Genomic DNA, 27,215 nt, shown 5'->3' with positions numbered 1-27,215 from the left:
AGAGACCGAAATCGTACCCGGCTGAGGCAGTTTTGGGGGAAATTCCGCTAGGCCTTCCGAACACGGACCCGGAGCACGGACAGGGGAAGCTCTTTGGGGGCGAGCGACAACTGTGTCGTGTGGGCGTCACGTGTGCGTGCTGGGGCTCGGGCTGCCGATGCCGCCGTGTGTGCTGGGGCACGCCCGCGGTTTCCCCCTCACCGGCCGGCTGGCTCGGTTTTAGGACATGTGCTCCCTAGTTGCCGAAAAGGCATTTGCCAGAAACCCCATGTTCCGTCTTCATAAAATAGGAACATATGGATGATTTCTCAGCGTAACAAAGCGCATCTATTTCAGCCAGAAACTGACACGCCGTAAGTAGGAAGATGCCAGCAGCCGTTCCGGCCAAGCCCCAGACGCGCCCAGGCTCCCCGGCGTGGAGGTGCGAGCCGTCCGGCTGGGAGGGAGGGAGGCCCTGGCTTGCGCAGCTGACGGGATTGCGCGGAGACCGCCTCCTGACCGCACTGAGGGTGGGGAACGAGATTACACAGAGATGTTAAGTCCTGCAAATACAGAAACGAGTCAGACGATACAGGGACACGCACGCACTTAGAACGGCAGCGGCACATCAGGGTAACCAGACGCGATCCCCCAGCACGCCTGCCCGCAGGGAGTGTGCGAGGCTGACCGTGCCCCCGGGGGCCGGGCGGACGATCGTGTCCTCAGCTGCCCTCTCTCCGGTCTGTGCGTCTGCCGTGGTCCCGGTGTTTTCTAAAAAGTTTTTTTTGTTTTGCTTTGATGGTTGAGGAGGGAGGGAGGGAGGGAGGGAGAGAGAAGGCGCCCTGGAATTCTTGTGGTCAGGACGGTGGCTGGAGATCAGAAGCAGACGCGGAAGCGGGTGAGTGACAACGCGGAATCGTACAGCAGCGGGGCTGTCGTGCCTCGGGGTACGTGCTGCGGGCACCTCTGGGCCCTCCCGGGGGCGGTAGGTCAGCCGCGGGAGGAACCGTCTGGGGATCCGCCTGCACGCGGGGAACCAAGAGCTGCCTTGCCTCGGCACTGACTCCACGCCGTCAGGTGGAAGCGGCGAAACCCTCTTCCGTGGGAGACGTATCAGCAAGAGGTGGGGCGTCCACGTGGCAGAGTTCCATGAAGCCACGAACACGAACGGAGGGGCTCTCGTGGCACTGGTTTGGAAATACCTCCAGAATACGCGAAGTGAGGAAACCGAAGTACATAACAGCGTGCAGCCCGTCTTCCTGTTTTTGTAACGAGAAATCGATAAGCAAGTAGGGGAAGAGACGGCTCATACTTGCCAGTGGAGGCGTGACTCTCCAGAGCCCCGCCCCCTGGTGGCTCCCGTTGGCCCCCGTTGGCCGTGGGTGGCGCCTGGGTGACCGGGGTGCCTTCCTGAGGCCTCTGGGGTGCGTACCCATCGTGTCTCCCATCTGAACCTCGGATCTGAAGGCTGCGTGTGGTTCACAGCATCCAGAACAAGGCGCAGCGGGCCTGTGACAGGTCTGGGGCCCGGACGGTGACAGGAAGTGTCCTGTCTTGCGGCTCCAAAGCCCGGCTTTCTCTGTGGGGCGGGCAGGTGGCCGCCGTGAGTGTGCACGCCTCCTCTGCCCAAGACATCAGCAGCCCGACACACGCGAGAAAGGAGACCGAGGGATCAGCCCAGGCTGGACTCAGGCCCCTTCTGCGCCTTTCCAGGACAGTCCTCGGGTCCAGCGAGGTCAGCGTGCCCGGTGGCCTGTTTGGCTGTGGCCTGAGGACAGACACACAGGGACCTCCGGTCACTGCGTAAGCATGTGGGTGGCATCGGGTAGGAGCGGCGCGCCTGGCCAGTCAGGGGTGTGTGTGCTCCTGGGGGAGGGGCAGGAGAGGCTTTGGGACACGCCACACGTGGGACACACGGGGGACGCCACTTGTCCACAGGTGTGAGCAGGCCTTGTTCCACGTGCTGGTGCCACCGAGTGGTCGCTTAGTGCCTGATCTGTGCAGGGGGACCTCAGCCCATCGGGCAGTGCCGGGCAGCCGTGTGCGGAGACCCCAACCGTCCTTTCCTCTGGGGACCTCGCCGAGGCCGCTCCAGCTCATGTCTGCTCTCTAATCTGCATTCGGCAGGATTGGGGTCACCCGCTTGTGTGGTGGCGTCACTCGCGACCTCGATGATGAGAATCGGGGCTTCCTACACACCGGGTGCCTCGGGCCTGAGAATTCCTAAATGAGCTGCCTCAGGAGGACCTTTCCAGGAACAACCCGGAGAAGATGTTTTCGAGAAGAGAGCACAGCAGACTGTGCCTTCGAGCTAGGAAGGCAAAAACGTGGAGACACTCTCTGCTCCCCCCGACCCGGCCCCGGGAGCTCTCGCTCGCCCCAGTTCAGGGGCAGACATTTCAGCCACGCGGCCCAGGGGGTAGCGAGGCAGGGCCGCAGTCGGTCTCACCCGGGCCACGTCATTCCCAGCCCGCACTGTGGTGGGCGCACCAGGAGGCCTCTCCCTGAAGTCACCTGTCCTCTGGGCCTTCGTGGAGAGTCACGTGGGGAGGTCGAGTGGCCTCCCTTTGGGGCATCAGCACAGGCCACCACAGGGAGAGGCCGTGTGGGGGCTGACTGCATGCAGGCCACGCCCTGCCAAGGTGGGGAGACTCCTGTCTGCCCTGCGCCCCCACCGCATCAGCCCCTGCGGCAGCGCTCCCCGACCGTCACCGTCACTGTCCCATTCAGGGGCCCCCGTGGTGGCTCGGAGCTTGAGACATCTGTCCGCTCACACCTTCTTTCTTTCTTCGGCTGACTGCGGTTGTCTCTCAAAGTGTAACAACCCGTCGGCCTCCGGGGAGGCTGTCCGCCCAACGGCTGGGTCTGGTGTGGCGCCCGCCCCCTCGGCCACACCTCCCGGGAGAGCCCCGTGAGAGGTGAAGGCTGCCCTGCACCCTCCCTGGCCCTCCCGGCCCCTCTTAGGCTGGACGGTGAGAAGTCGGGGGCACTCAGCACCCCAAGGTCTGAGGTGGCCAGAAAACCGGCTGAGCACGATATTCCCAACGTGGAGGCTCGAGAGCCATGTCTGGACCAGAACAGACCGTCCTGGGTGCGCCTGAGGAGCCCGAGGGCAGGCTGGGGGTCGGTTCTGGGGTCCCGCGGCCCCAGCCCACCGCGACCTGCCTCCCTCTCTTGTCACATGCCTGGCTACCGAGTGCCTGCTCTGGTCCAGGAACCGGGCGCACAGCGGTCGCAGAGGCCGCCGTTGGGTGGCCGGGCGCAGAGCCACGTCTGCCGTGGTAAGCCACGTGGTCAGCCAGGCGGTGCCCCGAGGGACAGCCGGGCGTCGGGAGCTGCGTCCCGGGAAGGAGCGCGTGTCTGTTGTTGTCCCGGAGGCGGGTGCCGACGGGGAGGCTGTGTCTGCGTGGCTGGAGGGCCCGAGGTCCTGCTGCCCCGGGCCGCCGGGACATGGGGTGGCCCCGGAGACGCTGGCTCGGCCCCCGGCGCGCCTTCCCCCCACCCCAGAAGTCGAGGGCCGGATCTAGGTGCGAGGGGCCCGAGGGGGAGGAGGTGGGCCGCGGCACCCCCACTGACCCGCCCGTGCTTTCTCGCTCGCAGCTGGAGGTGGAGGTGAAAATGCTGCAGTGCCAGACCAGCGCCTCCGAGCGGGGCTTCCCGGTCTCCAGGGAGGAGGTGAGCTCGCTCAGGTATGTCCGCCTCGTCCTCCCTCCCCTCCCCGCCCCGCCCCGCTCCGCCCCGCCCCGCCCCGGCACGCTCCGCCCCGCCCCGCCCCACCTCTGCACAGACACTCCCCTGCGTCCGGCACGCTGAGGGGCTCGTCCAGAGCCCAAGAGACGGCCCTGTTTCGGGAGACAGCTACTCACAGGGCACCTCGGCGTGTCCGCCAGGCGGCCTTCAGCCCGTGTGTCCGGCCAGTTCACGACGCGGCCTGTCTTCCTCAGGGTTTCTCCATTCCTCTGGACCCCGTCCCGACACTGAACACCTCCTGGTGCCGAGCGGCGGGCCGGCCTTCCTCTCGCTCCCTGGACCGGGAGAGCCGTCCAAGGAGGAGGTGTTCAGGGAGACCTACTCCTAGCTCCCCACGGGTCCCCGAGCGGGCCCCACTGTTGCAGTTTGTTACTGGGACGTGGCCGCTGGGCAGGCTGACGCCGTCCCCCCGGCATCCCTTGGTGCACAGGGAGTCCAGGCGTCGGCTCCGGGTCTCTGAGAGCCTGCCGTGGGCACAGGTGCAGCTGGCGGGTCAGAGAGACATGCCTGGGCCCCCGCCAGGGCGCTCGATGGGCATGGACCCTGCTTCGCACAGGGTAAGGTGGCCGGGCCCTGTCCTCTCCCCAGGGCTAGTCCCTCCCCTGCGTGAGGCTGCGTTCAGGCTGTGGGCGTCCCTGCGAGAAGTGTGCCCAGGGCGGCAGCGCCCTCTGGGTCCCAGCTTTCCCCGTCGTTTCCAAAGCTTCTCTTGTGTCAGGACCTTCACCTCAGACCTCGCTGTCGCTGGGACCCACCAAGTTTCCAAGTCCCCAGTTTGTTATTCCCTGACTTGTTCAGGTACGAGTGTGGGTGTCCTGGGCGAGCGTGAAGAGGAAAGGCTGGTGAGCCTGGGCACGTCCGCTCTGACCTCCTGAATTCGCCGTTTAACGGGCATTTGGGGGACTTGCTCCCCAAATCAAGTCCGCGGGGTCAGGCCGTGGGAAGCAGGGCGGACGTGCCACTGGAGCGGGCCGCTGCCGATGCGGGGGGTCCAGGGGCAGGCCAGGTGCGCTGGGGGCCTGCGGGCTTCATGGGGAGGTGGTGCGTGTGAGGACGTGACGTGGGGGGAGAGACCAGCAGGGCCCGGGGGCCAGGCCGGGTGACGTCCCGGTAAGGATGTGGCCTTGTTCCCAAGAGCGGTGGAGGCAGCAAAGCCTGCCTGGCAAAGAAGTGGTCGCATCCGTAGCATAGGAGCCCCCTGGGCTGCCCAGAGCGGGGACCTGGAAGAGGGCTCGGCAAGGGGTCAGCTGAGCGCGTACCGCGGGAGCACCCCCGCGCGGAGAAGCGGAGAGCACGCCCCTGCACCCGGCCTCCAGGCGCAGCCCCAGCCCAGCGAGCAGCACAGCTGTTGGGAGTCCGAGGGTGGGCTCGGGGCCCCGGAGAGCGGGTGGGGTCTGCCCGGGTCCTGACGGTGAGTGGGCGAGGTGGGCGGCAGAGGGGCTCAGCCAAGGTCTGGGATGTGGTTTGGCTTTCCCGCGAGAGTGGCCTCCAGGGAGCCCCGCCAAGAGCGGGGGGCGGGGGGGTGTGCTTGGTGCCGCTCCTGAGGGGCCTGGGCTGCCGCCCCGGGTGCCCCGTACTGAGCACCGAGTGCTGGAATCGGAGGAGACGCCGCGTCCGGGCTTTGCCGTAGCGCCCACCCTTCCGCTGCGGCCCGAGCTGCCCTCGGCGCCTCCCCCTAGAGATGCGGGTGTGGCATCTGGGCCCCTGGCTGCCGTCCACACAACGGGGCCAGCCGCGCTCGTGTTTGCTTGGGCTGGCACACTTCAGGTCGATTCCTTTTTATTTGTTTTTAAAACCTGAGTAAAAGGCTTTATCACCGATCTCTTCTCCGTCAAGATCAAAGCTGCCTGTCCCACTGCCTCATTTGATGAGTGCAGCTGCGGGAGAAGAGCCTTCGTGGCTGATTAATAGAAATTGGGTCGGCGGTTGTGTGGACCGCTCGCCCGGACGCGCTCGAGGGAGGGCTGTGGCTACGGGAGACCACACGTGACTTGATACGCTCCCCCCTGTGCCCCGTGGCGAGGGCACCTGCCGGGAGCCCCTGACCTGGGCCCTTTTCTCGGGTCCTGCCAGCCCCTCAGCTGCTGGAGTACAGGTGGGCCCTGCAGTTCACATCACCATTCACCCCGTGCACCCGACGCCTGTCCTCCTCCAGGCGTCCCCTTCCCGGTAAGCATTCCAGAGTTGTGTCGTGCCTCAGTTTCCCTTGTGTCACGTGCCACCTTTACTTTCCTGGAAAGCGGCGCACACGGGGCCCCTCGAGGCCGCCCTTGGGCTGGGAAGGACTGGAGGGGAGGGCGCCAGCCCCTCTGCCCCAGCTCCTCCCGTGGGCCTCGCTGCCCGCCTCGGGGAGGGTGGGAAGCCCCGGGAGGGCCCTCCCACCTTCGTGACCCGTGCTCCTCCCGCCCCTTCCTGCAGAGCTTCCCTGAGATCCCAGGGAGACGAGTGGGCTGCTCGTGGCCTGCCCTTGGCACCGTGCCCCGGTTTGCCCGCCGGCCACGGGCAGCCCGTGGTCCTGAGGGACGGGGACACGTGCTGGCAGATAGGTCTGTTACGCGTGAATCCCACACGCGTTCGCACGTGATAAAGGATGGGAGGTGCAGGCGGTGTGATAAGTGCATACGTGTAGTGTTTGCGCACACGTGTGCCTACGGAACATCGCTCTTTAACCAGCAAACCAGGGGAACCCCGGGGGAGACTTAAGCGGCGGCTTCGGGACCCTTTCAGCGGAGCAGGGCCTGGTTCTGTCTTCCCTGTTGGCACGTAGCCGCTGCGGCAAACCCTGAGCGTTGTCTGGATTGAGTGGCCGGGTGGGCCGTGTCTCTTCCGGCAGCTGCCCCACGACAGCAAGCAGGGCCCTCAGTCCCCACCGGCCGTGTCCGCCGGGCCAGTGGGGACCCACCTTCCTCTCCAGCCCTCCGAGGAGGCCGTGCCGGGTGTGTCAGCAGGGCGAGGGGAGTCGGTCTCTGTGCCCCGCTGGGCGGGGGCACCACCCACGTCTCCCTGCCCCAGAGGGAATCGGAGCCCCACCCCTCGGCATCGGAGAGCCTGGGTGAGATGGCGGGGGGGCTGCTCACCCCCTCCCGCTGACCCAGGCTCGGCAGGAAGCCCTCATGCCGACCTGTAGCAGCAGGGTGGTCCTTGCTTCCTTGTCGCCGGTGTCCGCGGAACCCCGCGGGGAGCCCAGGTTGCACCCCACTCGCTGCAGGGCCCACCTCTGCCAGCATCGTGTGAACGGGGCCCACGGGTCTGGGGACTTGCGCCTGCCTCCCGGGCCTGGCACCGCCTCTGCGCGGGGCCGCCTGCCAAAAGCAGACTCAGTAGGACGCGGGATGCGGTAGGTAAGCAGTCTGCCCTCCGCAGAGCCAGGCATCACAGCCCCAAGAGGGCGGACAGCCAGCAGGCAGCAGCGGGTGCCCAGATTATCCGACGAGGATCGCAGAGCAATCAGAAAAGTGCTTCAGCAAACGAGTTACGGATCTTCTTTAAACGAGAAAACCGTAAACGTCAACAAAGAAGGAGAGATTAGTTAAGAAAATGAGAGGGAAGAGGAGCCCAATGGAAATTTCCAGCAAAACCAAAATGAGAAGCTCACGGGCAGACTCAGCAGCGGGTCGGAGACGAGAGTCGTGAGCTCAGAGGCAGACAGCAGACAGACAGGGAAACAGGTTGACGGCCAACGGACGGAGCAGAGCCACTGGGACCAGGGCTCGGAGACAAACATGCGTTTAATTGGACCCCCAGACGGAAGACGAAGGTGGGAGCTGGAAAATTTTCTGAAGGATTTGGTGAAGGGCGTAAACGCACAGATTTAAGAAGCTGGGCAGAACCCCACACAGTGTCAAACCGCAAAGTCACACGGGACACCTGCTAATCACTCTGAAAGTTAAAGGCGGAGTCTCGAAAGCGGCACCGTCCGCAGGGACACTGTCTCATCTGCAGACGTGGACGCCAGGCCAAGTGCACCGGCATTTTTCAGGCTCCGAGAGAAACACGCAGTCAGCCAGGGGAGATACGCTTCAGGAATGAGAAGAAAATCAAGACAAAAGTGAGAAAGTTTGTCCCTAACGGACCTGCCCTTAATGAACCGCGAAGGAAGCTTCTGGATAGAAAGGCACATTAATGGAGGAAGGAGGGGAATTTCCTCTGCCGCCCTCGTGTGTTGGCTGACTCGCCCCGGGTGGCTGGAAACCCACAGGGTCATGCGGTGGTGGTGCTCCCGAGTGCACAGGGACCGGCCCGCATCCACCCCTCACCGCCGGCACGGTCATGCCTCCGGGCCCAGGGACAGATGCGTGTTCGAGTGCCTGCGGCACCCACAAAGACAGTGGTCTGGTTTGCTGAGCTCAAAACCACCGTCGGCAAATCGTAAAGGACTCCTAAGACCATCCGAGGAACCTGCCAGAAGGCAAGAAGTAAGAAACGGAGGAACCGTCGGGGAGCAAATAACGCAGCGATAGATTTAAGCCTGAGCAAATCCGTAATTACTTCTAATAGAAATGATCTAGATGCACCAGTCGAGCTGGAGGTTGGCCAGTGGGTGAAAACACAGGAGCCGACCACGTTTTGTGGACAAGAGGCTCCCTTCCAGCCCAGCGATCTAGGTGGGTTGAAAGGGAAGGATGGAAGATGAGGCGCCACTCGAGCATTGATTTTTTTCAGGTGGGCGTGGCCACGTTCATTAACATCAGAAGAACACACTTCAGTGCAAAGAAGGGACATCACGTGGACGAAAAGGGACATCATGTGAGGATCAGTGTACCAGGAAGACGTGCTCTCCCCAAACGTGTTTGCACCCAACAGCGGAGCTTAAAGCGTGAAGCGAGGTAGAGAAGGTAGAAGCCGCGGGAGAAACAGACACCCTTGCTCGCGGTCGAGGCCTCCGCACCGCTCCGAAGGCGAGACTGCCGGAAGGAACGGCGCGAAGTCATGGAGGAACTCAACGTCACCGCCAACCACAGGGTCCCGGAGAGCGGGACCCTCCTTTCAAGGGCGCTGGGCATTCACCAAGACAGACCGCGCCCGGGGTCGTGACCAGACTCGGAAGAATCAGGTACGGAGTCCGCTCTCTGACCACAACAGACTCAAACTAGGAGTGAAGGGAAGACAGTAGGACAGTCTCTTCCCGCTTGCACATTAAGTAGCACACTTCCAGATGGCCCGCGTGTGAGAAAGGAAGTTTGGAAGGAGAAGTAAACACAAGCCAGTGGTCCCACTGGTCACAGAGAGGCGCGTACGGGAATCCACGAGACAGGGCTCCCTCAGTACCGTGGAAGTGGATAGCGCTCAGAGGGACGAGGTCTTTAGTATCTATTTCAACTTGAGGACCTGGGGAAAGGAAGAGCAGAATAAGCCCCAAAGGAGCAGAAACAGGGAAATAATAAGTAGCAGAAAGTAATGAAATTGAAGGGAGAAAAACAGCAGAGAAAATTATTGAAACAAAGCGTCCTTTGAAAAACAGGAATAACATTAATAAGCTCCTAGCAAAACAGACCGACGTGGAAAGAGAAGGTAGTCATCCAGATCAGGAACGAGCTGAGGCGTGGCTAGATCCCGTAGCCGCCTGAGGGGTATGATGGGAGTTCTACACATGGTTTTATGCTTACTGGTTCGTTGCCTCCACAGCGGTGGTCCACTTCCTCAAAGACCGCAGGCTTCCCAGATTCAACCACGTGAAGTAGGTAATCTGCACAGTCTTAGAAGCATCAACGCATGGAATTCATAACTAAGATGCTTCCCGGGAAGATACTTCCGGGTCCACATGGTGTCTGTGGAGCATTCTAAACCCTTAAAGACTAATTAATGTCGACTTTCTGCGGTCTCTTCCAGAAATCAGAGGGCGTTGTTGGGGTTTGGGGGGAGGCGTGTGCGGGTGTCTGCGAGAGGGTGGTGTGAGCGGCCTTCCGTGTTGACCCAGCTCCGCGTCTTGGCCGTGGTGGCTACACAGATGTGCACGTCCAGGATCTCACGCAGGCCAGCGAGTGTGAGCCTCCGGGGCCGCTCCAGTGTCAGTGGTCCTGGCTTTGATAGCGAACTGTATTTGGTTCCACTTGTCACCATCAAGGGAGACTAAGTGAAGAGCCTCCTTGTACGTGTTTGGCAAGTCCTGTGATTATTTCCTGAAAAGTTAACACACACACACACACGCACACACCTCCAAGCAATCTTCCAGCTGGAGCCCTATCTTCTCCGTCTCTAGAAGTGACTACTGGTCATGCCCAGTCCTGAGACTCCTGAGAAGTTTCTTGGCTTTCCCTCCACTGGCCTAGGATTGAGCTTTTGAGTTGTTTACCACTCCTCCGTCTGCTTTCCAGCTTCTAAAGGTTTTTCGATGTTGTCCCTTCCTTTATTTTCTTTGTCCCCTTGGGAGTACAAAGCTGAGGAAGAAAAGTAAGGAAAACATGGAGTCTCGTTTGAGTACGATTTTGGGAGACTGCACGCACATGTCTGTTGGAACCCTCAGCTTTACCTCGAGTCTTGCTGTTTTATAAACAGTGAAGCAAGCCCCTCGTTCAAACCGTGTTTCTCCGCTTGATGACATGACACTTTCCCATGTTTTTACAGACTATAAATGTTAATGCATGGTTTGTTCCAAAGTATACTTAATTAACCCACTTTCAGAGCTTGAGTTGTTTCAATTTTCAGCCATTAAGAACAAGCCACACAAGGGGGGTGCCTGGGTGGCTCAGTCGGTTGAGCACCTGACTTCGGCTCAGGTCATGATCTCACAGCTCCTGGGTTCAAGCCCCGCGTCGGGCTCTGTGCTGACAGCTCGGAGCCTGGAGCCTGCTTCCGATTCTGTGTCTCCCTCTCTCTCTGCCCCTCCCCGGCTCGGCTCGTGCTCTGCCTCTCTCTGTCTCTCAAAAATAAATGTAAAAACAAAAAACAGGCCACAGTGGACAGGCGTTAACTGTTACCCACTTTGTGACACGCGTGCAAGCGTGTTTTCTGGGTCTCTGAAGCCTGACAGTATTTAGACTGTGGGAGTCTGCTCGCGTCTAGGATTCGGATGCATCATGGTTTTGAGAGTGAGGATGGCTCCTGGCTCTGGTAGTGGTGGTAATAATTGTGCTCAAAGCTGCTCATGCTGATGCGGTGCCTTCTGTGGGCCGGGCTCTGTCTGCACCTTGTGCCCTCTCTGCGTTAGCCTGCAGAATTCCAGAAACACTCCACGAGCGTTTGAGAAGCCACGGTTCTACAGAGGCATGAGGAACACACAGAAGAATGTACGGTTGTACGGCTGGTGGAGTAGCAGGGTGGGGTAGTGCACTTGCCCACCAGGGTGCAGGTCTAAGACGCTGTGTTCTCTTTGGACAAGGTTGAAACAGTAATGACACCAAATAAGAGCCAGTCTGCTTTTTTATTACCACTGTGTGCCTTCACTTCTAAAGAAAGTCCACAATAAAAGTACTCCCCACACCTTCACCCCCACCAGGTGCCGTAGGCATGTTTGACAGAAGTGCACACGTGCGTGCATTCACCATCCCAATAAAACGCAGAATGTTACCAGGAGATGTTTTGTATTTCACCTTAAAAATTGTTCTATAGTAAAATTCCCCTTTTTGTGGGGTGGGGGGTTGTACAATTCCGTGATGTTTAATCACCCCCTAGTCAGAGAACCAGATAATTTCATCACCTCAAAATCCCCTTTGTAACCGCGTGACAACCACATTCTCCATTTTTGTCAGTACTGGCCAAAGAATGGAATCCTATGATACGGAATCTTTTGACACTGGCTTTTCTGACTGCTGTTGCTTTCTAGTATGTTTTAAAATCAGAAAGCATCATCTTCCAGCTTCATTGTTCTTTTTCAGGATTGTTTGGACTCTTCCAACATCTTAACCACACTAAAGTCTTCCTATCCATGAACATGGGATGCCTTCCATTTATTTTTTGGCTTGCCTTTTTTTTTTTTTACCTATTTCATTTGGCAATGTTTAGCAGTTTTCAGTATATAAAACTTTACCTCCCTGGGTAAATTAATTCCTAAGTATTTTGTTCTTTTTGACACTGTTATAAATGGAATTGATTTCTTTTTAAGTTTATTTATTTATTTTGAGTGAAGGAGAGAGAATCCCAAGCAGGCTCCTCACTTGTCACACAGAGCCCAATGCAGGGTCGAACTCATGAACCGTGAGATCATGACCCAAGCCAAAAATCAGGAGTCAGACGTTTAACCGACTGAGCCACCCAGGTGCCCCTGGAATTGTTTTCTTAATTTCTTTTTCAGGTTCTTAATTACTGGTAGATAGAAATATAACTGAATTTGCATATTGATTTTGTAACTTGCAGCTTCCTGAATGCATTTATTACCTCTAATGAGTGTTGGTTTTTCAGATTATTTGGGTTTTCTAGATCGTGGCAACTGTAAATATAGATAGTTTTACTTCTTCCTTTCTAAAATGGATACCTTATACTTCTTTTTATTACTAAATGCTCTGGCTAGAACTTCTCGTAGTATATTGAGTGGAAGTGGTAAAAGCTGGCATCCTTGTTTATTTTTCTTTTGTAAGTTTATTTATTTTGAGAGAGAGGGAGAGAGAAAGAATCCCAAGCAGGCTCCACACTGTCAGCATGGGCTCGAACTCACAGACCATGAGATCATGACCTGAGCTGAAATCAGGAGTCGGGCGCTTAACCACCTGAGCTGCCCAGGCGCCCCAGCGGGCATCCCTGTTTTATTTCTGATCTTATGGGAAAACCTTTCAACTTTGTGCCGTTGAGATTGGCAGTAGTTCTGGGTTTTTTCAAAAATGCCCTTTTTCATGTTGAAGTTCCCCTCTGTGCTTAGTTGGTTGAGTGTTGATGGATTCGTCAAATGCTTTCTCTTTCTCTACATTTGCTGAGATGATCATGTGGGTTTTTTCCCCTTCATTATGTTAATGGGGTGTATTGCTGTGGTTGATGTTCACATGTTGAGACAACCTTGCATTCCTGGTATAAATCCCACATGGTCATGGTGCTGAATTCAGTCTGCTAGTGTCTTGTTAAGGGTTCTTACCCCTCTGTTCAATAAGGGTCAGTGACCTGTAGTTTCCTTGTGGTATTTTGCCTGGCTTGTAGTATCACCATAATGCTGGTCTCTTAGAATGAATTTGGGAGAGTATTCTTCTCTTTAACTTTTTGGAAGAATTTGGAAGGGAATTGCGTTAATTCCCTTGCAAATGTTTGGGAGAATTCACCCGTGAAGCCATCTGGTCCTACGCTTTATTGTTGTTGTTTTGTTACAGCTTCTGTTTCCTTACCAGTTGTTGGTCAGCTCAGATTTTTGTTTCTTCCTGAGTCAGTTTTGGTAGTTTGTGAATTGCTAGGAACTTGTCTGTTTCGTCTTACTTATCCAATCTATGTATAGTTGTCCACAGTCTTCTTTGGCAATCCTTGTTATTTCTATAAAATTAGAAGTAGGGTCCTGTCTTTCATTTCTGATTTAATAATTTGAGTCTTCTCTTTTTTTTTTTTTTTTCAGTTAGTCATTTCAGCTGAAGTTTTGTTAATTTTGTTGATCTTTTCAAATAATCAACTTTTGGCTTTATTGATTTTCTTGCTCTTCTCTACTTAACTCATCTCTGTTCTAATCTTTAATATTTTCTTCCTTTGACTAGCTTTGAGTGTATTAAGCCCTTCTTTTTCTATTTCCTGAAGGCAGTTACGGTTATTGGTTTGAAGTCTCTTCTTTTTTAACGTAGGCATTTATGGCTACAAATTCCTCTCTGAGCACTGCTTTCACCGTGCCCCCTGAGTGTGGGTATCTTGTGTCTTGTTTTTATTCATCTCCAAGTATTTTCTAATTTCCTTTGATTTCTTCTCTGACCTGTTGGTTGTTTAAGACTGTGTTGTTTTGTTGCCACATATGTGTTTTCCATTTTTTCTTCCCATTATTGATTCTTACTTCAATTCCATTGAATTAATTCCACCAAATTAATAAATCGAACGTATTAAGACTTGTTTCGTGGCCTAACACGTGGTCTGTACCGGAGGAGATCCCGTGTGCACTTGACAAGGACACGCACCCTGTGGCTGGTCTAGTTGGTTTGTAGTGTTATCCACGTGTGCTGCTTCTGTGCTCATTTTCTGTCTGGTTGTAGCTGCTCCCTTGTGTGGCTGCGTCCCATTCTACTCTGTGGATGCCCCACAGCTTTTCAAAAAAGACTGTATCCATGTACTTGTTGACGGGGATTTATGCTCTTTCCAGTCTGGAGCCATCTTGACTAGAGCCTGCTGTAAATAGCTGTGTGTAGATTGTGTCCGGGGGGGGGGGCCCCTCAGTCTTCCTTCCTCTGGGGTAGATACCCAGGTGTCGCATTTCTGGGTAATACCTTGGGTAATGTTTAGCTTTGGAGAATGGTTTGGCAGTTCCTTGAACAGAAATACCCACATCCTAGTCTGTGCTTGGTGTTGGTGGTATTTTTAATGCCAGCTGTCCCACAGGTGTGCAGTGTCTCATCGTAGGTTTCCCACGTGGCTCCCAAATGGGCGCTGATGTTGAACATCTGTTCATTGCTTACTTGCCATCTGCTTATCCTCCTTGGTGAAATGTCTGTTCAGATATTTTAGCCATCTTTCACCCAGTTTTATTTTTGTTTTCTTAACTTACTTTTGAATTTTGCGAGTCCTTTATGCATTTCAGACATATTTGTCAAACGTGACTTGGAACTACCTTCTCTTAGTCCGTCGTGTGAGTTTTCATCTTAATAAAACCTTTAAAAGAACAGGAATTCTACATTGTACGTTCAACTCCTTGATCCACGCTCGGTTAAATTTTGTATGAGATGTGAAGTTTAGGTCAACGTTTATTTATTTTATTTTATTCTTTACCTTAAGGTGTTCAGGCGTCCCTCCACTGAATTGTTTCTGTGTCCGTGTTGATCCGCATGTTGTCTCACCGCCGTTTTCCTGGTGACCACAGTCTTATGGCAAGTTTTAAGTCAGGTGGTATGACTCTTCCAATTTCATTCTTCTTTTTCAAAATCATTTTAGCTGTTCTAGTTCCTCTGAATTTCCAAAGAAGTGCTAGGACACTTTGGCTATCTCTACAAAAATAACCCTGCTGGGAGTTGAATTGGTATCGTGTTAAGTGGACACCTTCAGTTTGGGAAGAACTGATTCTGCACCATGCTGGGTCCTCCCTCCATGAACATGGTATGCATCTCTATTTATCTAGGTCTTTCGTTTCTTACATTAGCATTTTGTACTTTCAGTATACAGGTTCTGCATATTTTAATAGATTTGGACCCAAGTATGTCTTTCTTAGATCTGTTCTAAATTTTGCTTTCTTTTGTTTTTTGATCACATAGAAATGATTGACTTTTTAGTTATTCATCTTACAGCCTGCAACCTTACTAAATTATCAGTTCTGCGAGGGTTTTCGTTTGTTTGTTTGCTTAATTGTGTTTAATTCCTTGGGATTTTCTACATAGATATTCTGTTGTCTGTGAACTTGGTTAGTTGTACATCTTCACCAAGAAGTACGCCTTTGGTCTCCTCCACTTACAGTTTGTGCTGATTGAGACTTCGAGTGTGATGTTACTGTGGGGTGAGGAGGGCGGACGCCTTCGCCTTGTTCCTGGTCTTGGATGTGGGGAGACGTTCAGTCTGAAGCCACTGGAAATAATGTAGGATTTTTGTAGGTGTCTTTTTTTTTTTTTTTTTTTTTTTTTTTTTTTAGCATTTATTCATTTTTGAGGGAGACAAAGTGTGAGCAGGTGAGGGGCAGAGAGAGAGGGAGACACAGAATCCGAAGCAGCTCCAGGCTCCGAGCTGTCAACACAGAGACTGACACCGGCTCCAACTCTCAATCTGAGATCATGACTCGAGCCTCAGTTGGACGCTTAACTGACCGAGGCACCCAGGCACCCCCTTTGTAGGTCTTTCATCAGGATGTAAAAGCTCACTTCTAGTCTTGGCTTGAAATGAATGGATATTGAATTTTTTCAAGTTCTGTTTTTTTCTTTGAATTGATTGATACGATGTGGTTTTTCCTCTTTATGCTGTCAGCATGGCAGATTATATTGATTTATTTTTCAGTACTAAACCTGCTTGACACCCTAGGTAAACCCTCCCTGGTTATAACGTGTGGTCCTTTTTAATTTTTTTTTACTTTAGAGAGAGAGAGAGAGAGAGAGAGAGAGAGAGACAGAGAATATTTAGCAGGCTCCACGCTTCCCGCAGAGCCCCACATAGGGCTCGATCCCGTTCCCCTGGTATCATGACCTGAGCCTAACTCAAGAGTAGATCACCCAACCGACTGAGCCGCCCAGGCGCCCCTAATGCATTGTCCTTTTTACATATTGCTGGATTCAACTTGCTTATTTCTTGCTGATGATTTTTGTGTTTGTACTCATGAGGGATCCTGGCCTTACAGCTTTCTCGCACTGTTCTTGTCTGGTTTTTATCACCATAATACTGACCTTGTGAAATGGGTTAGTAAGTATTCCGTCCTCTTTTGTTTTCTGGAAGGGATGTGTGGATCTGGCATTGCTTCCTTTTTAAAAGTTTGCACCCAGGCAAACCATCTAAGGCTGGGTATTTCTGTTGTGTGTGGGTTTTTTTTTTTTTTAATCTGTAAAAATATTTTTATTTATTTTGAGAGAGCACGAGCAGGGGAGGGGCAGAGAGAGGGGGAGAGAGAGAATCCCAAGAAGGTTCAGCGCTGTCAGTGCAGAGCCCGACGCGGGCTTGAACTCGTAAACCGTGGAGATCGTGACCTGAGCCGAATCGAGGGTCAGAAGCCTAACCGACTGAGCCACCCAGGCGTCCTTGTTGCGTGTGGTTTTTCGCTCACGATGTCATCCCTCCGCCAGTCACAGAAATACCCGGGCTGGGTAATTTGTCTCAGAGAATTTGGGTACCTGGGAGAATTGGTGCGTCCCATGTAGGTTGTCAGGGCCTGTGTGTGATGCTGTACACAGTTCCCGTTCTGTCTGCAGGACCCACAGCGGGAGCCTCTCCTTCCTGACGTTATTACCTCACGTTCTCCGTGTTCTCTGGTCTTTGCAGCCTTGCCAGACGTTCGCTGTTTAACAGGCTTCTTCACAGAACTGGTGTCTGCTTTCTCCCCTTTCTCCCTTTGCTTTTCTGTTTTCTGTCTCGTTAATTTCTGCTCCGTGTGGATCCTTCCTTCTGCCCGCTCCTGGTATATTTTCTTTCCTTCTTCCTAGTCTCTTGAGGTGGAGGCCTAGATTATTGATTTGAGATCTTGGTTTGTAATATAAGCGTTCACGGCTACAAAGTTCGCTCCGAGCACTGCTTCAGCCGCGTCCCACCTTTTTGGATGCTGTGCTCTCGTTTCGTTCAGGTAAACGTAGTTTATAATCTCAGTCGTTTTGCTAAACGACCTATTGTTTTGATGTGTGTTGTTAGATTTGCAGATGTTTGGGGATTTTCCTGTTGTGTTACTGGCATCTGGTGTCATTCCCTTGTGGTCTGTGAATGTAGTTTGTGTAATGCCACTTTAAAAAATTTGTTAAGGTTTGTTAAATGCCCCAAATGTGGTCTGTCCCGGAGAAGGATTGTGCTGTCGTTGGCTGGTGCGCTGTACCAGTTCCTGTTAGATCCACTCGGTGGATGGTCCTGTTCAGCCCTCCTGCCCGTGGGTCGTGCTCATCGCCGTGTCCAGCCGCACTCGCGCTCCCCCGTCCTTCTGCCGCGTCGTGCTTCGTGCCTGACGCAGCTCTGCTTCTAGGAGGAAGTACGGTTAGCGTGGTTGTGTCCTGGCGAACGAGCAGCGTGTGTTTGCTCCGTGGCTGTGTCACATTTTGGTCATTCTCGCAATAGTTGGGACTTTTTCATTGTTATGTGTGGTATGATTGGTGATCAGTGGTTATAATCACTGAAGCTGAGACGATGGTTAGCACTATGAGCAATAAGGTATTTTTAATTAAGGCCTGTGCGTTTTTGCAGACCCGATGTGACCGCCTTGTGAGTAGGCTGCAGTGTGTTGTAAACCTAGCTTTTACGTGCACCGGGAAACCAAAGAATTCATTTGATTCGCTTTATTGTGACATTTGCTTTACTGCGGTGTTCTGGGACCGAGCCCGCGGTGGCTCGGGGGTGCGCCCCTGCGTTTGTGTCCTAGCCCTTTCCCGGCAGGCAGTCGTCTGGTCACCTGCCCCAGAGCCTCCTGCACACGACCGCTTGGACTTGTCCTCTTGCTCCTTCCATCCTTCCATTCTGTTTTATTTTTCTCTCGTGAGCCCTTACTACCTGCCCAAGCACAGCTTTAAATAGTTTACTTGCAGTGACACATTGGATTCTGAAAACAAACTGTAAGTACACAGTTTGCACTATTATCCCAATTTTATGGGTGAAGGAAGGGAGAGACAGTAAGTATCTTGTCCAGGGTGACTTCGTGCCAACCGTTCACTTTGGAATAAGTTTTTTTTTTTAAGTGTATTTATTTATATTGGGTGGGGAGACAGAGAGAGAGAGAGAGAGAGAGAGAGAGAGAGAGAGAGAGAGAATCCCAAGCAGACTCCACACTGACAGCACAGAGCACGATGTGGGGCCTGAACTCACGAACCATGAGACCGTGACCTGAGCAGAGTCGGACCCTCCGCCGGCTGAGCCCCCAGGTGCTGCTGGAATGAGCTCGATCTGCCGGAAGCTCTCGAGAGTAGGACAGAGAGCTCAGCCGAGCCCTGCCTGTGTTCCCTTGTCACCGGCGTGTTCCGCTCCCGTGGCTTGCTTGCCGTGAGCCTGTGACGCCCTCCGTTGTCGGCACTACTTTGTCTGCCCCCTGACGTCCGGTCCAGGCCCTGCCTTGGTTTGGTCACCCCTGCCACCTCTGCTCCTGGGCAGCGTCCCCATCTTTCTGTGTCTCGTGACCCTGGCAGCACTGGTCAGGCGGCCGTGGACGGTCCCCAGGCCGGGCATGTCTCACGTGTGTCGTGGGGAGACCTAGGTTCTCGGCTGAAGGGAGGAAGGGCACAGGGGTGGGGCCCTCCCGTCACATGAGACCAGGGGTCCGTCACATGAGACCAGGGGTCCGTACGGGATGCTGGCACTTCCTTCCTGACGCACGTCCTTCGTTTGCATTGAGTCGCAAGCCACCCTTTCCGCACTCCGCTCGGAAATCTCAGCTGAACAGCCGCGTGCCGGTGCTGCCTTCCGCACGACACAGGCACGTGGCTCGGCCAAGCTCCCCGCAGCCTCTGCCTATCACCGGCTCCAAAGCCGTGTCCCCACGGTCAGGGACTTGTCACTGGGCCCCCTCCCCTAAGGGCCAAATCTGCCTCTGTGCTCGGGCCACCGCAGCGGAGGCCCCAGCCCGGGTGGCATAAGCAACAGGCATTTACGTTCTCTCTGTCGGAGGCCGCAGGTCTGAGGCCACGGTGCCGCGTGGTTGTTGCCGGAGAGGACTGTTGTGGCTGCGGGCCACGCCTTCCCACCAGGCGCTCGCCCCCGGGGGACAGTGCGCACAAGCTCTCGGGGTTCGCTCTTTCCGGGACACTTAGCCCGTCACAGGGTCCCACCCTCGTGACCTCACCTGACCCTAGTTCCCTGCACGCTCCATCACACGGGGGTTGGGGCCTCAACCTAAGGATGTGGGGAGACACAGACGTTCAGTCCGTAGCAGGACGCCCCCTCCTTGTCTGAATGAGTCCGGAGCAGGGCCATCGCCCTCTCCGTGCTCCAGCCTCCTAGTGCGGGACAGGGATGGTTGCTGTCTGCGCACTTGATCCCCTCTGCCCGTGGGGCCCAACATTGGCTCTGTGCTGGGAACACGGGGCGGGCGTGTGACAGAGGGAACGGAGAGGCCTGCGGTGACAGTGTGGTGGCCTAGTCCCCAGTGGATGGTCAGGGCCTGTCAGGGAGGAAGCAGCAGGCAGTGCGTCGGCTGTGGGATCTGGGGGCGCTCAGCCTGGATGGTGCGTCGTGGGCCGCGTGCTTTTCCGGCTGTCCTCCAGGGCCACTGGCTGTCCCTTCTTCAGGCCGTTGGGGGGCCCGACCACCGGCACCCCTCCCCCCGCCGTTACCCTTTAGTCCAGCGAGAACAATTGACAGCTACCTCATCCTCGCCTGTTGCGCACACGCACGCACGCACACCCTGCTTTGACTCGCTTAGTCTTTTCCAGAAGCCATCGGGGATGTCGTTCGGTTTGTGTAGCGCCCTCCTCGTCTAGAGAACGTGGAGCCAGTCGGTCTCGAGAAACCTAGGCCAACAGCCGATCGCTTCGAAGCATCCGAAGGCGAAGCCGCCCTGTGAGCTTGGGAACACACGCGGGTTCATTTTCTCCCTCAGCAAGGTGGCGGTTCGCCTCAAGGGGAGGCCGGGGGAGGGGAGGGGCCCCGCCTGAAGACACGTAAACGAGTGTTGTTTATGCGGGTTTGTTCTCTGACAGCGGGATGGATCCCAAGCCATTTTATTGATGGGCCTGCAGCTGCGCGCACGCGCTTATTTGAATTTAGCCCCGAGAACGTTTGCTCACGAGCCTTCAGAGTCCGAAGCGACCGGTTTTAATCGGGGCCCGGCGGGGCTCCTCATGCAGCCTGCCCCTGACGTGCAGGGGTCCTGCCCGCAGACGGCGGCTTCCCGGACGTGGCCTTGGGTGCCAGGCCCGCCCCACGCCCCTGGGGACACCTCCCTGGGGCGGGGCAGCTCACGCCTCCAGGTCTGTCCCTCCGAGACGCCCCGAGCCGGCAGAGAAGCAGTGCTCGCTCAGGTGTGAAGCGTGGGGTCAGCAGGTGTTTTCACAGCCTTCTTGGGGTGTAGCGGACGTACGGCAAACTGCACGTATTTAAAGCGCGCAGTGGGGCGCCTCGGTGGCTCAGTCAGTCGAGCGTCCGGCTTCGGCTGAGGTCATGATCTCGAGGCTTCCGATTCTGTGTCTCCCTCTCTCTCTGCCCCTCCCCCACTCATGCTGTCCCTCTCTGTGTCAAAAATAAAATGAACGTTAAAAAAGTTATAAAAATACGAAGCGCACAGTGCGACGTTTGCACACGCACACGCCCGCACACCCTGCTGTGCCAACCAGGCTCAAGGTGGCGGACCTGTCCGTCACCCCCAACCTTTCCTCTGGCCTGGCCGGAACCCATCCCTCCTCCTCCTCTTTCTCCCCAGGCAGCCGCTGATGTGCTCTCAGTCCTAGAGACTGGTTGGCCTTTGGTGAAGTTGAATATGAATGGAGTCACGCGGTGGCCACCCTTCCGTGTCTGCCTTACTGCGAACACACATCTGTGCCGTGGTCCTTTTTACGGCCGGGGACTGTTCGCGTACGTGTGCCCTTGTTGGACACTCACTCTCCCCCGGCTCGCGGCTGTTGTAAACAGAGCCGCTTGACGTTACAGAGAAGGTCCTTGTGTAGACTGCGGCGGGACACCACCTGGTCGTGGGACGGCTGGCGCGTGTACGTGGCCGTTTTCTGTGGATCTGCGTGTCTCCAGGGGGCCGCACCAGTTAGCGTCCCCGCCACCACTGACTCCTCGCCGGCCCTGGGCCCGTCCGCCTCTCTCACCGCGATCCTGACAGGTGCGCTGCGGCTCGTGGTGGTTTGAATTTTGTCTCCCTGACGACTGACGACACGAGCATCTTTGCCTGTGCTTGTCGTCGTCTGGCATCTGGTTTAGCAAAGTGTCCTAAGTACCGTCCGTTTTTTTACTTGGTTGCTTTTCGCTGAGTCTGCGGAGTCCCTTGCAGATTGTGGGCGCAAGTCCTTTGCCGGAGACTTACTTGCTTTGTGAATATTCCCTCCCATTCTGCGGCTTGTCACTGCATTGTCTTCAGGAAGGCTTTTAAAGAGAAGTCTTATCTGTTTTCTTCTTTGATTGTGATTTGGATACCGTAGCTGAGATTCACAGGGTTCCCCCTACGTTTTTTGGCAATTTTACCCTTTTTCGACTTATATGTGGGTTTATATCTCCATCTTGAGTTAGTTTTGTTTATATTGTACAAAATACAGACTTTAGGGCCTTTAGAAAAATGAACACGCAGCTGTTCCAGCACCATTTGTTAAAAAGACACCACTTCTACACTGGATTGCCTTCGAATGTTTATCAAAATACGTCGTCTGCACGTACGGGTCTGTTTCCGGGCCCTGCTGTGTTTCGTCGGTGCGGCTCAAGGGCAGTGCTGTTTTGGTTGCCGTGACTTTATGGCAGTTCTTGAGATTCGGTGTTAGGTCTCCAGCCTTCTCCCCGGTGCTGCTTTGGGCGTTCCGGGGCTGTGACACTTCCCCATGATTGTTACAATCAACTGTCCGGTTGTACGAAGAAACGTGTGGGGTTTGACTGGGTCGGTGTGGACTCTTTAGGGCAGTGCGGGGAATCGTGAGATCCCAGCAAGGGAGCCTTTCAGCCACGACCACGTGTATCCCCTCGCGTCTGGGCCCACGTCAGCGCCCCTCAGCTCGGCGGACGACCTCGTGCTTGTCAGAGGGCGGGTCTCGGACGGGTTTTCCAGGTCGAGCCCCGCACGCTCCGTGTTCCTGCGTGCAGTTGTGAGTCGCGTTTCCCGGGTGTCCTTGCGTGGATCACTTAGCGCCATTCTGGTCGCAGGAGAGATTTTGAATGACTAATACCCTTCCCAGTAGGTTGAGCCTCCTTGCGTGGGCCAGCCCGTGTCTGTGTTGGTCAACCTGTGTGTGCGCCCGAGAGGGCCGTGCCCTCTGCTCTCGTGGTCACGGTGTTGCCGCGGGATGCTTGGGTCCAGCGCCTGTCTACTTCATCCTTCCGGGTTTTCTGCTCATCGTTCCGTCAGCTTTTGAGGGACTGACGTCGAAATCTCGGGCTCCGATTGCGGGCTTGGATATTTCCGTGTGTGTTTCTACCAGGGTGGCTGCACCTGTCGAAGGGCTTTCCCTAGCGCGTAGGTGTTCCGGACGATACTGTTCTCTCGGCCACTCGGCCTCCGCACCATCACAAAGTTCCCTCGTTGGCGCCGCCGTTGGCTCTGAAATTCTCTGTGGTTCTAGGGGCCTCTCCGGCTTTCTCTGTTGGTTTTCCCAGTGTTGGCGGCTCACGTCCGTTTGCCGCTTCGTGTCGGGGGTGACATAACGGGGGGTTGCTGCTTCGTCCGCGTGGGTAGCCTGCGTTTAACTGGGTGTGTGGACTGTTGACGTGTCCTGTGGCAGCCGGTACGACGGGGTCTTGTCTTGTCACCTTACTGCCGTCCACCCGTCCCGTCCCTTCCTCTTCGTTTCCCATTTTCCTGGCTTCTTTCTAACTCGTTGCGTGTGTTTTATTATTTCACTTTATTTCCTTTCTTGCTCACCGGTTGTCACTCCTTGTTATTTTAGGGCTTGTTGCGGGGTGCATGGTGCGCACCTCCCGCTGGTCACAGTCTGCCTGCGAGCGATGTTCTACCGTCAGGCACACAGCCTCCTCGCTACATTGTCTGTTTTCCCCTCCGGCCTCTGCTACGTGTGTCACGCATTCCACTTGTATTTTTATCTTAGACCCCAGTACATTTTTGTTAGTTTTGTTTCAACAACTAATCTTGTTAAAAGATAGCAATTTGCTTTCATATCTTGGCTGGAACACGTGGCGTATATACACGTGGAATATCACTCAGCCATAAAGAAGGATGAGATCTTGCCATTTGCAACGACGTGGATGGACCCAGAGGGTATGGTGCTGAGTGAACTGAGACAGGAAAACAAATGCCGTGTGATCTGACTCCCATGTAGCATCTAAAAAAACAAAAGAAATGCACAGACGCCTAGATAATGAGCAGGGAGATAGAGGGGATTCAGAGTACAGACTTCCAGTTATAAAATAGTAGGTCACGGGGATGTGACATACAGCACAGGGTTGTGACATGCAGCTGGTGATCCTGTGGTGACTTTGTGCAGCGACAGACCACGACCACGGCGAGCATTTTGTGGTGTCCGTAATAGCACAGTCACTCTTGGACGCCTGAGACACACGTGGTAGCGGATGTCAGCCGGACATCAAGCGTCCTTGACAGCCACACGCTGGCCCACGCGGTCGCGGTTCCGCTGCACCTCGCTCCTTTACGTGGACCCGTGTCTCCCTCTGGCGTCCCTGCCCCCCTGCCAGAAGGGCCTCCCCTGACCCCCTCGGGGAGCGGGTCTGCTGGTGACGAGTCCTTGCAGGTGTGGTTTGTCTGAGAACATCTTTATGTCGCTTTTGTGTGTGATTATTTTCACTGGCGGTCGAATTCTCGGTTGGTATTTTTTAATTTATTTCAGTATTTTAAAGCTTTCTCTTCCCTTTCTCACTTGCACTGTGTCTGATGAGAAATCCGCTTTATTCCTCTGTACGTGACCTCTCTCCCTTCCGCTGGCAGCTTTTTGAGCCATTAGGTTACTAGGTGCACTGGGGCCGTTTCCCGTGTGTCTTGTGCTGGGGGGTTGCCGAGCGTCTCGGATCTGTGTGTGCCGGTCATCAAAGCTGACGCTTCGTCTCCCAGGGTCTGTCTCCCGCCCTTTCCTTCGGGGCTCCACCCAGGCGGCCGCTGTGCTCCGTGAAGTTGCCCCGCACACCTCGGTGACCGTCTCGTCAGCCTCAAATATCCCTTTTCCTCTCTCTTTCACTTGGGATCGTTTTGGGTGTTTTGTTCTGTGTGTTGGTTTGTATCGTTTCTTTCTGGGGTCTTCCGGTGCGTAGGCTTTCCTCCTGCACAGTCTGCTCTGGCGTTCGCCCGCCCAGCGTGTCTGTGGTCTCGGGCGCTGGGGCTCACCCCTCCAGGAACTGGGGCCGTCTTGCTCGTGACTCCGTCTCTGTGCTGAGCTGTTGAACAGCGGACGGTTGCAATAACCGTTTCAATGTCCTTGGATGCTACTTAATGCTGCAGCTCATGGTGGGTTTCAACTGATTGACTATTTTCCTCATCACGGGTCATATTTTCCTGCTTCTTTTAATGCCTAGTAGTCTTTGATTAGTTGGCAGACATTGTAAATTTTGGCTTGTTTGATTCTGAATGTTTTTGTATTCGTATAAATCTTCCCGAGCTTTTTTCAGAGACGTAATTAGGTTTCTTGGAAAGAGTTTTGGTCCTTTCTGATCTTGTGTGATTTGCTAGGCCGTCCTGGAGCACTTCTCTGTCTAGAGATAATTATCTCTTGCTCCCGAGCCAAGACCTTCCTGAATAATCTATGAAATGTGAGTTTTCCACTCCAGCTGGTTAGTAGTGGGAAGGCCCTGTTCCTTAGCCTGTGTACGTGCTGCACACTGCTTCCTGGACAAACTTACTTATTTCCAAATCATGTGAATATAGTGCTTTTCAAAAATTAAAATCTGGAAATGAAGACAGAAATAGGCACTTAGTTACCGTGAGCTGAAACCTGCCGTACGCCTCTGTCGGCCGCTGGCCTTGGTGTCCGGGCCCGCGAGGGAGAAGGGACCCTGCACGGTCCCTCTGAGCCTGCTTCCCCCCAGTTAGCTTCCCTCCCCAGCCCACGTCTCCCTCCGGGTCGACTCCGTGGTTCTGTGTCCTCTACGATACGTGGTCATGCGTCCTGGGAGTGGGCCGACGAGCACAGGACGCGTGCAGCTTCCCATCTGTCCTGCCCCCTCGAGTTGTGGTCCGTGGAGACCCCCCCTTCGTCAGAACGGACGTGCGGGCCACACCCCGCCCCCGGGCCTGAGCGTGACACCCCCCACCCTCCGGGCAGGGCCCCGTCTGTAGGAGTGGACGGCGGGCCGCGGTGTGTGTCCTGACGGTCTGGCTCTCCTTGCAGGCTGAAGATTGAGGAGCTGGAAGGGGAACGCAGCCGCCTGGAGGAAGAGAAGAAGACGCTGGAGGCGCAGCTCGAGCGGCTGACCCTGCAGGTGCGTGGCGGCGGGCGGCGGCGGCCACCGGCGGGGCTTATCCCGGGACGCGGCGTTCCCCCACAGGTTCTCCCTGCCCTCCGGGCTTTTCCCCCTCCCGCCGACGTCCCATCTTTGTTTCGCCGGACTGCACGAAGCCGCGACCTACCCCCATACGCCTGCCCTCACACCGGGGCGTGTGCTCGGAGCGCATCGGGGAGGGTGTCCCAGCCGTGGCCCCGGCCCCGTGCTCCATCGGTCCTCCTGCTCCCTCCCTGCACCGGCCGTGGCCCGCGGCTGGTCTCTGGTCGGGTGTGCGCCCAGGCCCGTGCCCGCCGCCTGCAGTCAGGAGGCCACAGCTCTGTTTACGCCGGCACACCTTTACGTTGTTTTTCATTTTTATGCTCCCGTCTGAATTGCTCCGTGGCAAGAAACCTGCAGATTGGTGATTACCCAGATTTTGGACAGGCCATTGATTCTATCTTGACACCTATTAGAGGCAAATCAGATCTCTTTTTTATTACCGATTCCTGGAGCCAGGGGAAGTGACAAGTCTGATGAAGCGAGGTGCCGGGAGCCGCGGCTGGCGGCGCTCAGCTCTGGGACCCGTACCGCTCTAATTGGGCCGCGGTCTCCGAAGGGAGATCCGGGCTGTTGGCAGGTCGGCCCGGGCGGCCCGTCAGCCAGGCCCTGTCGGAGCGGGGCGGGTGGGCGTCTTCCCGCGTGTTCATTCGGGCACAGCCTGTGATCGGGGCTGACGGCTCCCCGGGCTCTCGGGGTCGGGGCGCAGTGAGGCTGGCTGAAATCCTTCACGTCCCTTTTTCCTGCCTCCGGCCTGCCAGGCCCTTCCCAGGGAGCCTGCCGTGCCGTAGGCGGGGCTGCTGAGGCAAGGTGCTGGCGAGCGCTGTGCCCGAGGGCATCTGCCCCCAGCACCCTGGGAGACGGGGAGTCCGCCGCTCGCCCATCTCCAATGTTGCTCCCTGACGGGAGACACGCAGGTCCTGGGGCCGCTCCCGGCCGAGGGGCTGGGCTCCTGCCCACAGGGGGCGGGCGGCCTCCGCGTCCCTGCCTGTGGGCGTGGGTGGGGCACAGCGCAGGTTTGGTGGGGGGGGGAGGGGGGGGGGCGCCCTGTGGAGACAGGTTTGCATCACGCCGGGGGCTCGGGTGCTTATGCGGAGGCATGGCGGTGCTCCCCGAGCTGTGCCACGGCCCCGGGGCAGGGGTGGCAGAGGCTTGTAGACAGCCACAGGCAGCCACCGCCTCTGCACCAGGTGGGTGTCCCGCGGCCCCTCACGGGCGCCCCGTTCCCTCCCACTGCTTCGAGTCGGGGGACCGACTGCTCGTCCCACAGCAGCGCCCGTGTCCTGCCTCCAGACACCGCAGCACGAGGAGGCCCGTGACGGCCTCGCCCCAGGTTCCCGGTTCCGGCACGAATCCAGGAGGGCGCCTCAAATGGGGCTCCTGTCAGAAGGCCGGCGCGATGCGGGGGCCCGCCAGGATCCCCGTTTCCCGGCTGCTCGTCTCGGCTGTCACAGCTGGCACCGGCCTCTGCCGCGCACGGTCGCTGTGCCGCATGGGCCTCTCTGTGTCCACGGTCCTCGGACGCGGGTCCTCCGAGCAGGAGGCGTCCGTTGAGGAGGGGTCCGTAATTTGGCCGAGGGCACCCGGCGGGAGAGGGCTCGGAGCCCAGCTCCCTCGTGGCCGCGGGGCCGTGTCCCTACAGCCAGTTGCCATTCTCAGGTGCCCAGCCTCAGCTCTGAGGACCCCCCGGTCTGCTCCCC

General features: G+C 56.0%; 1 protein-coding gene across 4 annotated transcripts in view; it reads left to right on the top strand.

Moving 5' to 3' along the window:
* Positions 1 to 27,215, top strand: part of MAD1L1 (mitotic arrest deficient 1 like 1) — a 316,953-nt gene that overhangs the window by 200,536 nt on the left and 89,202 nt on the right. For all 4 annotated transcript variants that reach the window (XM_042971184.1, XM_042971183.1, XM_042971186.1 and 1 more), the window contains 2 exons: positions 3,580 to 3,668; positions 25,365 to 25,455. In XM_042971184.1, the coding sequence (XP_042827118.1) occupies positions 3,580 to 3,668; positions 25,365 to 25,455 (180 nt within the window). The remainder of the gene's footprint in view (positions 1 to 3,579; positions 3,669 to 25,364; positions 25,456 to 27,215) is intronic.

This window comes from Panthera tigris, chromosome E3 (assembly GCF_018350195.1).
Source record: "Panthera tigris isolate Pti1 chromosome E3, P.tigris_Pti1_mat1.1, whole genome shotgun sequence".
In the NCBI taxonomy this organism is placed as follows: Eukaryota; Metazoa; Chordata; class Mammalia; order Carnivora; family Felidae; genus Panthera; species Panthera tigris.
Note: the sequence above shows the minus strand (reverse complement) of the source record. Positions and strands in the feature narration are given on the sequence as shown.